Here is a 13,693-nt window from a genome sequence, read left to right as displayed (position 1 = left end):
TTTTTTTTTTCCCTAATATTTTGTTCATCGAAATGAAGAGAAAAGTCAACCGTGTTGAAAAAGTATAGGCCCAAAGGGCCCACTCTTTAGGAAACAAGAGTGGGCTTTATATTTTATGCCCCTTCCTTATGTTGGAGTAGGCCCAAACATGGCATCATGGGCTGGGCCTACAAAAATATAATATATTACATGAAGATAAAACCTGAATAAATAAATAAATAAAATTTGAACATATAATAATGAGAGAATTATAAATTCACAAAAGTTGTACTAAAATATTGAATATCATTGCAAGCAACCCATCCGTGGCCCGTGGGTAGTTAAAATAATTAGGGCGAATTGAAGATAGTGTGGATATGTGTATGGTCTCAGATTCGATTCCCCATCCTCGTAGCAGTGGGTTGCTGTGCTAGTCTACCTCGAGGATTAGTTGAGGGGTGACTGTGCTAGTCTTCTTCGAGAATTATTTGAGGGGTGATTGTGCTAGTCTTTCCCAAGGATTAGTCGAGGTGCACTAAAAATCATTTAGTGCAACCAATGCCATCCTTAATTCACATAACATAAATGGATTAATCTATAATTTTATGATTTATAATAATGAGAAAAAAATTAACAATAAATATGTGCTTTGTTAGGTGTGTAATATGCACATTGCAATAATAAGGTTAGGTTATGATATTGTTCAATTTATTGCTATCTATTTGTAGGGACTAATTATTAGTTAGCTCTATTATTTTCTATCTTTAATGACCCATCTATTTGAGTACTCTTGTAATTACACCAACATAGAGATAATAATTATTATAATCTTACAATCTTGAAATTTATATTAAAATTGATATATCTCTTATTAACTCTTAACATTATTTTGATAACGTACAATATCACTAGGGATTAGCAATTTTTTCCATGAAGATAGATGTTCGTTTGTCCCCGCTCCATTTGAGTAGGAGATTAAGTTAAAATTTTAGGGGAAAGGGAGAAGAATGGGGATGAAAACCCGTCTCCAAATTGATTTTGATATTCCCACCGTGCCCTATCCCCGAAATTTGAGGATGAGGATGTCATTATCTTCTCGGGATGGATCCCCGCCCCTCCCCAACCCGTTTGCCATCCTAAATATCATTATAACTTTAACTCCTTCAAATACATATTCTTAAATTTATCTTTTAACTTCGCCATTCACCCTTCTCGTTTGATGAACTTTACCATCAACGTCGCATATGATATTTCCTTAACTTTGCCCGGAATTAATATTCTAGGTTAAATTTATATCAACATTATAAAGGGAAAAAATGAAAGGGTATGGACCATCTAATCTAGGCTCGAAATAAGGGAAGGGCCCTACAAATTAAAGGTAGGGAAGAGTAAAGAATAAATAGATAAAATGATAGAAGAAGGGGCAATTGCTAATCAAATTCACCGACAATTCTAATGTTTAATTGGTGAATGATTAATCGGTGGCAGGTTGAGGAGATAATTATATTATTACTTTAGCCTAAAATCATTGTCATTTTATTACAAATACCAAACTCTTTCATTGAATTGTCTTTTATGGGGAAAATATCTCAACCTTAAGTTGTCTTAGATTGTCCACAATAATATCTTGTCCCAATATCATATTATATTCAAATCGTAATGAAATTGGTTGGTACATATGGAAATCATCTTTTCATTTTCTTCTTTAGATGGGAATATTTAATATCCATTTTTAATGAATTTGGTTGATGAAAAAGGGGTGTCTAGACCAGTTTGTTCATACCTAAATTAATTCTCGAGATCCGTTGAATATCTTACAAGTTTAATGGATCAGGTAAGTGACAAATATGGTAGAGATGACTTTGTGAGATTTGAACACAAAACCTCTGAATAATTCACTCAGATAACTAAAGTCTTGTCGTTCGGCTACCAGCTAGTGGTTGTGTTTCACCATTTCTTGTACAGGAAAGTGATTTATGATAAATTTCAGAGAAATTTATGATGAATTACAAGAAAAATGTATGTGATAGTTTAAGATTAGAAATGCTTTGATAATTCAGGTAACATTAGATGATTTGTAAAGTTATTTCCATGAATGTGAAGTGCCGTGAAAAATGAAAAACATAATATAAGAGTGTGCCGAAAAGAAAGATTGAAGAAAAAGCCAATTAGGTGAGGGTCCATGATGACAATAATCTCCTAAACATGATAATTGGATGTGGACTTTTGTCAGAATAGTGGTCAAGCAAAGCAAAGAAAAGCCAAAGCATTTGAATACAGGCAAAAAACCATAAACAAATCCTTAAAATTTCAAACTTTGAAGTTTGAACACAATTATGTGATATCACAACTACCCTTATGACAATCCAGAAATCTGCTGACATTACAAGCCTAAACCCACATTTCAATCCTTCATTAAACAATCTAAAGTTCCATAAATTTTCAACCAAGATTCCATAACAATAATTCTTTTAGCATATATGATCTTTCTTCTGTCAGCCCCACCAAACCACCAACCATTGCTGCTCAAAAGTGTCCAATGTCCTTCTTACTTAGTTCTTCTTTATAGTCTACTGTTTTGCTTTTTCTTTGATCAGTTTTAGCTTCTGTTGTAACTTTAAGCACCAATGGCAGCAAAAGAAAGTGGGTATTGTGTTAGATTTTGGTTAAAGATTGTGTTTTTGAATGCTTCATGTGGAGAAAAGAGATGAAAATTGGTTTCTTTATTAGCTACCCAACAAAGGTTTTACAACTGAGCTGCATGACTTCTTGTTACTTTTGTGATACTATTTGTGGGGTTCTTCTTCCTTTTGTGAACTGTTTAGTTTTGTTTCTTACTTTAAGTTATGCCCATGTTTTTGCTTCAGGTTGTTGTTTCATTTTTCAGTACTCTCTATTCACCTTCTGCTCCTTGCTTTGATGTTTGACTGAGAAATCAGAGATCTTGAAATGGGGTTGCAGTTGGCTCTCCTGTTGATAGAAATTTCTGTAATTTTCATTGCTTTCTCAGTTCATGGATCTGCAGGTAATGAGGTTTGGTTTTTGGTGTTTTCAGTTGGTTTCTATATTGAATTGTGTTTGCTCCCTGTACTTTTGCTTGTTGAATACAAGTGAATTTTCTTGAAATTTGAAGATCTTGTAACCAAGAAATTGGGAAAAACTTTAGTTGTATGAAATTATATGTTTGAAGCTACTTTGTTCTTAGTTGAGAGTGATACATTTTGAGTGAGCTGGCTCAGAAGTTGACCCAGTGAAGAATCTGCACCTCATGATCTCTTAATTAAAATGTTCTAGAATTTCAAAGAGTAAACTGAAGTTGGTTTCTTGAAACTTCCATTTTTGATCTGTTGAGTTTCATTCTGCATAAAATTCCAAGTTGCAATGTTTATTTCTGTGTAATTCCAGAAAGTACTTAATATGCTTTTATGGCTATGTTTTTGTTTGTTTCATGAGTAAGTAATTTTGATAATGATGGGTCTGTGGTCCTAAAACTGACAAGAATGCCATAGACTTCCATGACTAATTGTTCATAGTTTTATGATCGACTTTTTTTTTTCTTCTCCGGAACTGACATTAAATTCTTAATTTTCAAGTTCAATGTGTTGATTAAATGACACTGTATCTCTGGTTTGCCCTTTTCCTTTCATGGGTTAGATTGACTTAATAAAGATTTATGTTTCAATAGCCTTTAATCTCTTTCCCAGAACATGAATTTTCAGTTTTTTACCATGGAGATTTTCGCTTAGCGTCTCTAATTCTGCGGCTACTGATGCAGTAACATTTGCATTACCACCAAGGAGATTGCCACAAAACCCATTTCCTGTCCACTCTGTCAGGCCAGGCCAAGCGCCATCCACATTACCAGGTGAACCTTACATTGTTGACCATAGTTCAATTGTTGGATTTCTTGCTGCGAAGTTCTAATCAACCCAACAAATTTATTTTCCGAAAGCTCCTATTGCTGGCATATACTGATCCCTTTGAAATGAAAATTGGGTGTAAATACTTGAGTGACCATGATGCTTTATCAATTCTTTGTTGCTAAATCTTACAAAATTGGCAAAAGGGATGTACTTTATTTTTGTATCCTCACCTTCATAATTTATGAACTCATTTTTGTTTGGTTCTGGTTTTCATGACGCCACAGACCGCACTTTCCCTCCAACGGTTAGTCCTCCCAGTTACGGAAGGAAAAGACATGGAGAGCTACATGCTCCATCTAACAAAGCATCTCACATTTCGTCACCTGTGGACTATTCTCCAACTAAAGGTAAATTGGAAACCTCAGTGTAGGAATTTATGTTTGCTAAGTTACATGTTAAGCTTATATATCCTGCCCGACTGTGAACAATTAACAATTTATTAATTCATGTTGTAGCTGGCCATTCACATCATGCTGTAAGACCTTCAAGTATTGCTCTTGCGCCATCGATGAGATCTTTTAGAGGTCCTGCAAAGAAATGGTTGCGTGGCCCTGCTTCTGCTCCTTTAATCTCATTTCATAAACATCATCATGCAAAGAACAAATCAAGACACTTCACTTCTGGACCGTCTTATTTGATTCCTTCTCCCTCTAACAGATGGCGAGGTATGATCATCTCCTATGGAATTACCTCAATAAATAATGTTACATAACACTATTCTGAAGAGTGATTTCACAAAATATATATTTATACTTACCATGAGGAAATAATGATATGTGCAGGTCCTTCAATCTCCCCATTTCGTTCTCCCTTTGCATTGGCACCAAGTTGGAGTTCACATGCCCCAGCAGCATCAGAGATAAGTCCATCAGGCCACTTTAATAGTATGGGAAAACTGACTTTTTCTTCGGTTAAATCTTGGAGCTTCATTTATAGTGATTATTGATGACTACAATGTTTGATCGTGCTTTGTTTCTATTACAAGTGCCCTTTCTTCAGCCTATGATTTCTCCTATGAGTTCCTTCTACAAGAAGAAGAAGGCTCCACCACCATCTATGGTTATGACTCTACCACCTCCTCCTCCAAATGGAGGTACATATATACTTTTCTTTCTACTGGAAATTTGACTGGCATGTTGATTAGTTTTGGTAAAAATCCTAGTTGGTTTTACTTGCAGATTGTGCCACGGTAACATGCACGGAGCCACTGACCTACACACCACCTGGGTCAGCCTGTGGTTGTGTGTGGCCAATTCAAGTTAAGCTTCGTCTCGGCGTTGCAATATACACGTTCTTCCCTCTGGTTTCAAAACTGGCAGAGGAAATTGCGGCTAGTGTTGGATTAAATCATAGCCAAGTTCGGATTATGGGAGCAGATGAAGCTAGTCAGCAGTTGGAGACAAGCACAGTCCTCATCAATCTAGTTCCACGGGGAGTAAAATTTAAGGATACTACTGCTTTTTCAATCTACAGAAAGTTTTGGAAGAGACAGATGTCCATAAAAGCTTCCTTATTTGGTCCCTATGAAGTATTATACGTTCGATATCCAGGTTATATATATGTTGATCCTGCTACTTTATATTTTTTCACATTAATAAGGCTGCTGACGTTGGCTTTATGGGAGTTATTTCTTGGTTCTTTTGTAAAATCAGGTACTCTGTTTGGAATTTAAAACTTTTATTTTCAACTCTGCAGGTCTTCCACCCTCCCCACCTTTAGCACATTCGGGCAGTTCTACTACGGACGATGGACCATATGCTGTGGGGATTAACAGTGGACAAGCAATAAAACCATTAGGAGTTGATGTCCCTAGGAGGAAAAGAGGTGGGCTTAGCAGAAGCATGATTGTTGTAATTGTTGTATCGTCTTTCACAGCCTTTGTTTTATGCTGTGGAGTAGCTTGGCTTTTCGTATTGAAATGTGGAGCATCCAGACAAAATCCACATGCTTTCATAGCCTCCCCTTCAAAACCATCAGGTACCATTGTGATTCAATTTTCCAGTAATTTTGAAGATTCAGTACTACTTATTTATTTATTGAACACTAAACTTCCATTAAATCAATGTTTGATTTGTTTTCTAAAATATGCTGAACCTGTATTGGCAAAATTTTACAATGATCAACCCTCAATTCCAGTTTTTCGTGGTTGCATTTTTTGTTCTGTTGATCTTTGGGGGTCACTTTCATTGATGGTTTATTTTTTAGTACATGATGAAATCCAAATTGTGCAGGGGCTCCTAAGTCTAGGAAATATCGAAGCATGCTCAGCTCTTCATCAATGTCCTTTGATTCAAGTACAATGACATACACAGGATCTGCTAAGACCTTCAGTTCGAATGATATGGAGAGAGCTACCGATTGTTTTGACACTTCAAGAATACTTGGAGAAGGAGGTTTTGGGGTTGTATATAGAGGCATTTTAGATGATGGAAGAGAGGTGGCTGTGAAGGTTCTTAAGAGAGATGATCAGCATGGAGGCCGAGAGTTCCTGGCAGAAATCGAGATGCTTGGCCGGCTGCACCACAGAAATCTGGTTAAACTTATTGGTATATGCACAGAGGACCATACCCGGTGCCTAGTCTATGAACTGGTTCACAATGGAAGTGTTGAATCTCATTTACATGGTGGGTAGAAGTTCAAGATGATTCTTCCACTTATTTCTCTTTAATTAATTGAAGTGTTACATACTAGTTTGTGGGTTAACTTTAATTTTCTGAAAAGAGCTTTTGCATGTGTTCTTCCTGTATGCTCTCAGGAGTTGACAAGGTAAACGGTCAACTTGATTGGGATGCCCGAATGAAGATTGCCCTTGGCGCAGCTAGAGGCTTAGCCTACTTGCATGAAGACTCAAGCCCTCGTGTTATACATCGAGACTTCAAATCCAGCAACATCTTGTTGGAACATGATTTTACACCTAAAGTTTCAGATTTTGGATTGGCTAGAGCAGCATTGGATGAGGGAAACAAACACATCTCAACACATGTTATGGGAACTTTTGGGTATGGACTCCTCCATTATATTTGATAATATTTTCTTCATATCTGATTGAAATATTCTTTAATAATGGAAGTTTGATGTATCTGCTGGACTTCTTGATATGCAGTTACCTCGCTCCGGAGTATGCAATGACCGGTCATCTTCTAGTAAAAAGTGATGTTTATAGCTATGGTGTAGTCCTCCTTGAACTGCTTACAGGAAGGAAGCCTGTGGATTTGTCACAGCCGCCAGGTCAAGAAAATCTCGTTGCATGGGCTCGTCCGCTTCTAACAAGTAAGGAGGGTCTAGAAGTAATCATCGATCCATTTATAAAGTCTGATATCTCATATGATAGCATAGCCAAAGTAGCGGCAATTGCATCCATGTGTGTGCAGCCCGAAGTATCTCATAGGCCATTTATGGGTGAAGTTGTTCAAGCATTGAAACTAGTGTGTAGCGAATACGATGAAACAAAGGAGATAGAATCAAAAGGTCTCGGCGAGGACTTCTCTGTCAATGTAGATAGTAAGATCAATAGACTTTCAGGTCAGCCGTCTGAAGTTTCAGAGGTCTGTCATGCGACCTCTGGCTTTGGAAGTAGTCATGACAACAATGTAGCATTATCAGCGTCAGATTTGCTGAGTATGCCATTGGGACCTGAGCGACAGGACTCTGGATCTTTTAGGATTTACTCTACTTCAGGGCCTCTAAGAACATCAAGAAGAAGGCATTTCTGGCAAAGATTAAAAAGTTTATCCAGAGGCAGCATGAGCGAGCACGGATTTTCAGCCAAATTTTTTCCGGGATCCCGTTAAATTTTGTCGAAATCTCCAGAAGAAAATTAGAATTTACTTTTACAAGAATCTTGTGCGATGCTTATATAGACTTTGACTTCAAAATTTTCACAAGTGGCTTCTGTTCACTCAAACCAGTAATGAAGTGATCAAAATGTGAAGCACAAGATGCAGTGGGAACTGGGAAGGTCTTGTGAGATCTTTCTAAAAGTTATAATTTTTTGAGGTGGTCTGGTTTTTAGCAAAACAACACTCTAGTTTCTTTTTGGTCATTTCTAGAGTTGCTTCATCAATAATTTATGATATTCCTCTGTAAAAATACATTGCTTCCTACCGTAAACAGACACAATGCCTATGGTATGCAGTATATGAGAAAATATATCGAGTTTCAGCTCTTATGTTGCTAATTGATTTTACTTTAGCATTGTAATTGAAAATTTTGGAGTTCATGAATGTTATATAACATCTCCCCATGTATAATTTCATCCTAAAAATCATTGACAAAGAGTTTCCTACGCCAAGATATGACCATCGTTGGTGACCATATCTGACCTTTTTCGATCATATCTATGATGGATTTGATTGGAAAAGGCTATATCAGTTCACAACCAGTCAGATCCAATCGGTTGTGCGTCATTACGGCGACCTCCAGCTACCCTTTAACGGTGGTGTCCGGTTGCCGACATTTAATGGGTGGATGGAGGTGTTTTTGTTAATTTTTAATGTTTTATTGTAAAGGGTATTTAATTAAATTAACAAACATAGGGAGTGTTTTTGTTAATTTTCAAATCATACCTTATAATAACAACCAAACTCAACTTTTTCAAAAATACTACTCAAAATAAACCAAACTCAACTTTTTCAAAAATACTACTCAAAATAATAAACCAAACACAGCCATCATAATGCATTTGTTTTATTATTTTTCCCTATCCTATTCCTATCCTACTCAATACATATTTTTGCACAGATGTCTCAGTAACAAGCTTCTCAAATGCAGAGACTTTGCTACAAAGACTTGAATTCTATTTTCACAAGCAGAATAATATTATAAAGATCTAAAGCACATGTTCCCATTGCAAGCCAATTTCTACATATTACAGCCAGCTCGAAATGATAAAAATAAAAAATAAAAACAAATTGTCACTTCTAAAGCAAACATTGCTGTTCTTTTCCTTCCCAGTTGGTCTTAATCACTACACACCAGCTGTTTTTCCTAGTCTGTCTCTCAAGATCTTCACTCCCATGTACCTGCATATCACAAGAACTCAAATTTTATTGTGTTATATGTTTTTGGAAAAAATGATTTAAAAAGGTTTATTTAAACATTTGGATTATAGTGTTTACCTTCCCATCATCAGGATAGTGCCTTGAGGATTAGTGCCTGGAGATTCATTAAATGTCGAGATATCGACCACACGGAGCCTGTCGATTCCAAGAACTTTGTGGTCAGGGCTGACCACCTTGCCCACATGGCACCCTCCATGGTAGTGCCAAATTGTGATCACAGTGTCTCTGCAGAACTGCTCCAGGGACTTGGTGTCGTTGGTATGTTTAGGTATAAGATTAACATTAGCCTTGACACTTGCATTGAGTATAGACTCAACAGTTTGCTGATCGCATTTCGTGTAGTTTAAGAAATGTTGTGATTGTACAAGCTTTGCAGCCATGCGAATACCCTGAACGCAACTTTTCAGATCATCTGGATGGCTGAAGTAGTTAAAGCTAACAGATGGATTATCGTCAACATTTGTGTTGACCAAAGTAAGCTCGCCTGTTGACATGGGCTTCGCAATCTTTTCTAGAATGAAGCCTCCCTTGAATGCCTCATGGGGTAATTCTCTTTTCCTTCTGATGTAATCTTGAACGGCTTCGGGTGTTCTTTGCTTTGGAGGAATGGTTGAGAGCTGTCCAATCTGGTTATATCACAAAAATGCAGTTCATGAAACAGATATTGATTAATCGAACTCGCCAAGTTGTTGCATGCATTATTACTGTTCAGTGCTTACCTCTGCTGACATGATTCCATGGTGACAATGAATGCTATCTTTGGATTGTCCATATCCACTGCTGGCTTCAATATACACACCAAACTTGGTGATCCCCACAGTTTGAATAAGTGATTGCTCAACTGGTCTTTTAGAGGGAACAAAGACAGCGTTCATGGGATTATCAGCCATGCCTTTGCCAACAAACTCATTGTCAAGTACTATCGGAATTTTGAACTTTTCGAGTTCGGCTTTAGGTCCAACACCACTTAGCATCAGCATTTGAGGTGTCCCAAGTGCTCCAGTTGATAAAATCACTTCACTTTTTGGGTTATTTGAAACATATGCCCGATGTTGTTTACCATTTTCATCCTTGAACAGAACTCCCACTGCCTTTGGCCGCTTTCCTACAATTCAAATTACAGAACTCAATAACTAAGCATTGACACTTTTTCTCGTCAATTCTGTCATCATGTATTGTGTTACCAACAACATAAACATACACAGTTTTCATTTGAGTAACTAGCATACCTGATGTATCGAAAAGAATCTTTTGGACTGTGGCATGGATCAAGACAGTAATTTTTTTGGGGTCTGCAGAAGCAAGTAGCTCTGCAGAGGTGTGCCGGCGACCAAACCTATCAAAAATGGTGCCACCAACCTTGGTTCCATATATATGATCATAGGTGAATCCATTAAAAGGTGACACCCCAACATCCAAAAGACTGTCCCGTAGTGCTCTCTGCCATGGTGCGAAAGTAGGCTGGTGAACTATTTGTTTCTCCACCCATGGATATGACTCATTCACTAGCTTCTCATCCCATCCCACTCTCTTAATAAACCTGCAACCCAAGAAGCTTCAACATCAATAGAAGTTCCACAAGTTTTGCATTGTTAAGGTTTCAATAGGTTATATTTTGGGCAGTGTTCTATAGTTCTGACAAAAAATAAGGCCTAATGTGACAGAAGCGGATAATAATCATATCAATAAAACTACATTTAAAATTTTTTCATATAAACTTTTTATACAACCTTGAAGTGACAGCTCACGATTGGTCAGTTTGTATTTGAGCAAATAAGACCCATTACGAGCTAACCAATCGCGTGCTGTTACACCAGGGTTGTATAAAAAGATTGTATGAAAAAATTATAAGTGTAGTACTACTCATATCATATTAGGTGAAAACGGGTCAAACTCTTTAACAACTGACAACACACACAAAATAGTTGGCACAAGAATACTTGCTTCAGATGGGTCAATGAATTATACAAGCAAGTGTAGATTTATGGCTTTAAAATATACAGCTGAAACATTGGTTGGGGAAACAGAAGTTTGGACCACAGATGGCATGTGTCGTTGCAAGCAACATTATGACAAAATTTAGATGTCTCATTAATTTTTAGATCAAACTCTCTGCTACCTAATTTTCTCAATAATGGAAACAAGAACCCGTGCCACAAACAAAGCATTTAATATGAATAGCAGAGAAGCCATTAAAATGGAAGGTGGGTTCATGAATATTCTGCTATCCTTGTATTGTGTGATTGTCATAAATGTCATTTGGTCACCGCTACCACAGTTCTTAGCACATCTAAATAAATCTTTGCTACTTGGAAGATCAATGCCAACGATGCTTTTTCACAGGCTTCAAGTGAAATTAATTACACATGACCTTATCAGAAGCTATGGGTTTATTATGATGGAAAAAAGAAGAAAGAAAGTAAACTCAAAAGCCGAATCAGATTTACTCGCGGTGAATACAGAAAGATCAAGATTACCCTGATCGAAAGAAAGGGATTAGGCCGATGACATTGACAATACTGGTGATTTGGACATTAAAGGGAAATAAAAACTTATACCAAAACAATGAATATGACATTTTCATGTGTTAATGTGAATGGTTACCTGTTGACAAAGGAGGGCTTGAAAGCCACTAAACATAGTATTTTCAAACTTAGCTTTCCTATAACCATTAAATTCAACCTTTCCATTATTTGCTTAACTTTATAACCATTATTGGTGATCAAGAATAAATATCTTTCTTCTTTTAGTTCTCTATTATTGGTGATAGAGGTGGACCACAAATGAAAACAAAAAATGCCTTAATCATTTCTACAAACTTTAAGCAAATTTTTTTTTATCAATACACCCAAATAAGTTAATCATATAATCTGACAATCCAAATATATTGTGAATTGAGTAATCGACCCTTTGATTTACGAGCAAGCATATTGAAGTTGAAAATTTGGAAAGGTTTAAGGCACATACCCTGCATTGGCTCTAGTGTAGAAGCCAGCATTGATGCTGGAGCCACCACCCAAGACTCTAGCTCTTGAATTGAGGACACCATCAGTTGAAATGAAATATTGCGAGGCAGAAGTTGGTGAAGTGTCGGCTAAAGCCAAGTGAAAGTTGCTCAAAAATGAGACATTTACATTGCTGAAAGGCACACCACCTCTCTCCAGCAGTAACACACTGAAGTTTTGAGAGAGTGTGGCTGCTAATGGGCACCCTGCTGTGCCTCCTCCCACAATTATGTAGTCATATCTTCCACTGTTTCTTGATAAGATCGCCGACGATGATGACGAGGAGAACGAGCTTGCTGGTTTGATAAATGGGTACCTGTATGGATTGAAGTACTTGCTACTACCTGCATTGAAAAGAAGACAGTATGACCATATGAAAAAGAATGCAATTAAGTGAAAGATAAATATTCAAACAGATGAAGATATTGACATTAATGATCCACACGGAAGAAATTAATGGCACAATCAGTCACAATTAACTTTAATTTCTCTCTGAGATATCTAGAAAATAAGATTTTGACTCATAAACAGCACATATTCTGCAGATTTGGGTGGGAAAAACCTTCATATTTCATGCAATTTTTCTCCAACTTCTTGCTCAATGAATCCATTAAAATCAAAGTCCAAAGCAACACAAAAATTCTAAGATTCATGGAAAAATAAACCATGCAATAGAGATCAAGATAATGGGAAACTAAAAGGAGAGAAATTAAAATAATAAGACCTTGACAGGAAGAGAGCAAGCTGAGGCAGAGAGCTAAACACACAAACAGTCGCTTCAATTCAACAAGAAGAAGTAAAGCCATCGAAAAGCAGCACGCAGAGACCGCTGAAAACCACTCAAACTAACACAGAAGAAGTTTAATTCTTCAACCTCTATGTGGCTCTCTCTGGTTGGCCTTGTTTTGAGGAGTGCTCAGAACCCATATATATATATATATATATATATACATATACATACATACATAAATATATATTATATATGCATATAATTAAACACGGAGATGACGATGAGGATGAATGAAAAGGAATTCAAAAGCAACAAAAAAATATATGCAGGGTCCAGCTGTAATTAAGGTGAGTGCAGACTCTAACAGGTAAAGTCATTAATTCTGAAATGAATGCTTACAGTTGGAGTAGAAAGCAATGGCTCTGAACTAACTAAACCCTGCTACGTTTCTTCTCTTGCATGAATTGAACGTGATCATCACTTCCCATTTACTACAAACAATCAATAAACATTAAATACACAGCTCATCTCTATACCTTGTACACCACCCTAACTAGTTAAATTTACCACTCTTTTTTTAGCCTTGTTTAAAAATAATGGCTTCCGAAAACAATTTTTCGGAAGCCCGAAATGTTTCAGTTACAGTTAACGATGTTTTGATATCATATAATAAACTTTTGGTATACAAAATAGCATCTATAGAGATACTGAATACTGGTTTCAATGGAAGCCTCGTCAATATAGAACAATTTTCCCATGGTACCATTATCACCTTAACTATATAGTCGAGTCGTACTTTTTAGTTTAATAATAACCTTTTATAATAAAAAAAAAAAAAGAGAAAAATTTAGAATTGAAGTATCTTGGCAAGCTTAGGCACACAGCAACCCTAAATCATGAACAAATATATTATATCTACGTCTAGTGCAGAATCGAATCTGGAATTATAGGTTCTACCTATTTACAACCCCCTTGGTTCACTCTTATCGATAGACT

The 13,693-nt window shown here is 36.6% G+C and overlaps 2 protein-coding genes across 2 annotated transcripts; one reads left to right on the top strand and one right to left on the bottom strand.

The window, feature by feature from the left end:
- The first annotated feature begins 2,285 nt into the window (after window positions 1-2,285).
- On the top strand, window positions 2,286-8,109 carry LOC116134776 (receptor-like serine/threonine-protein kinase ALE2). The gene is made up of 12 exons (XM_031420423.1): window positions 2,286-2,722; window positions 2,847-3,004; window positions 3,755-3,844; window positions 4,127-4,249; window positions 4,358-4,567; window positions 4,685-4,786; window positions 4,888-4,995; window positions 5,081-5,452; window positions 5,598-5,879; window positions 6,134-6,526; window positions 6,658-6,901; window positions 7,006-8,109. Exons 2-12 carry the CDS (start codon window positions 2,929-2,931, stop codon window positions 7,691-7,693), a joined length of 2,688 nt encoding a protein of 895 aa, XP_031276283.1. The 5' UTR covers window positions 2,286-2,722; window positions 2,847-2,928; the 3' UTR covers window positions 7,694-8,109.
- Window positions 8,110-8,563: 454 nt separating this feature from the next.
- On the bottom strand, window positions 8,564-12,855 carry LOC116134778 (protein HOTHEAD). Its single transcript, XM_031420425.1, has 6 exons — window positions 12,692-12,855; window positions 11,930-12,311; window positions 10,192-10,502; window positions 9,682-10,067; window positions 9,020-9,588; window positions 8,564-8,923 (listed from the first exon to the last, which is right to left on the bottom strand). The coding sequence occupies exons 1-6, from the start codon at window positions 12,771-12,773 to the stop codon at window positions 8,869-8,871; spliced, it is 1,785 nt and encodes a 594-aa protein (XP_031276285.1). The 5' UTR covers window positions 12,774-12,855; the 3' UTR covers window positions 8,564-8,868.
- Window positions 12,856-13,693: the final 838 nt, after the last annotated feature.

This window comes from Pistacia vera, unplaced genomic scaffold, assembly GCF_008641045.1.
Source record: "Pistacia vera cultivar Batoury unplaced genomic scaffold, PisVer_v2 Contig1083, whole genome shotgun sequence".
In the NCBI taxonomy this organism is placed as follows: domain Eukaryota; kingdom Viridiplantae; phylum Streptophyta; class Magnoliopsida; order Sapindales; family Anacardiaceae; genus Pistacia; species Pistacia vera.
Note: the sequence above shows the minus strand (reverse complement) of the source record. Positions and strands in the feature narration are given on the sequence as shown.

What these genes read in the sequence shown, in the direction of transcription:
- LOC116134778 (XM_031420425.1), bottom strand. Translation starts at nt 12,773, where the DNA reads ATGGCTTTACTTCTTCTTGTTGAATTGAAGCGACTGTTTGTGTGTTTA. An exon ending in CTTGCTCTCTTCCTGTCAAG is followed by an intron (nt 12,312 to 12,691) that starts GTCTTATTATTT and finishes TTTTCAATGCAG; the next exon opens with GTAGTAGCAAGTACTTCAAT. An exon ending in ACTATCCTGATGATGGGAAG is followed by an intron (nt 8,924 to 9,019) that starts GTAAACACTATA and finishes TGTGATATGCAG; the next exon opens with GTACATGGGAGTGAAGATCT.
- LOC116134776 (XM_031420423.1), top strand. Translation starts at nt 2,929, where the DNA reads ATGGGGTTGCAGTTGGCTCTCCTGTTGATAGAAATTTCTGTAATTTTC. An exon ending in TCCATCAGGCCACTTTAATA is followed by an intron (nt 4,787 to 4,887) that starts GTATGGGAAAAC and finishes TTCTATTACAAG; the next exon opens with TGCCCTTTCTTCAGCCTATG. An exon ending in ACCTCCTCCTCCAAATGGAG is followed by an intron (nt 4,996 to 5,080) that starts GTACATATATAC and finishes TTTTACTTGCAG; the next exon opens with ATTGTGCCACGGTAACATGC.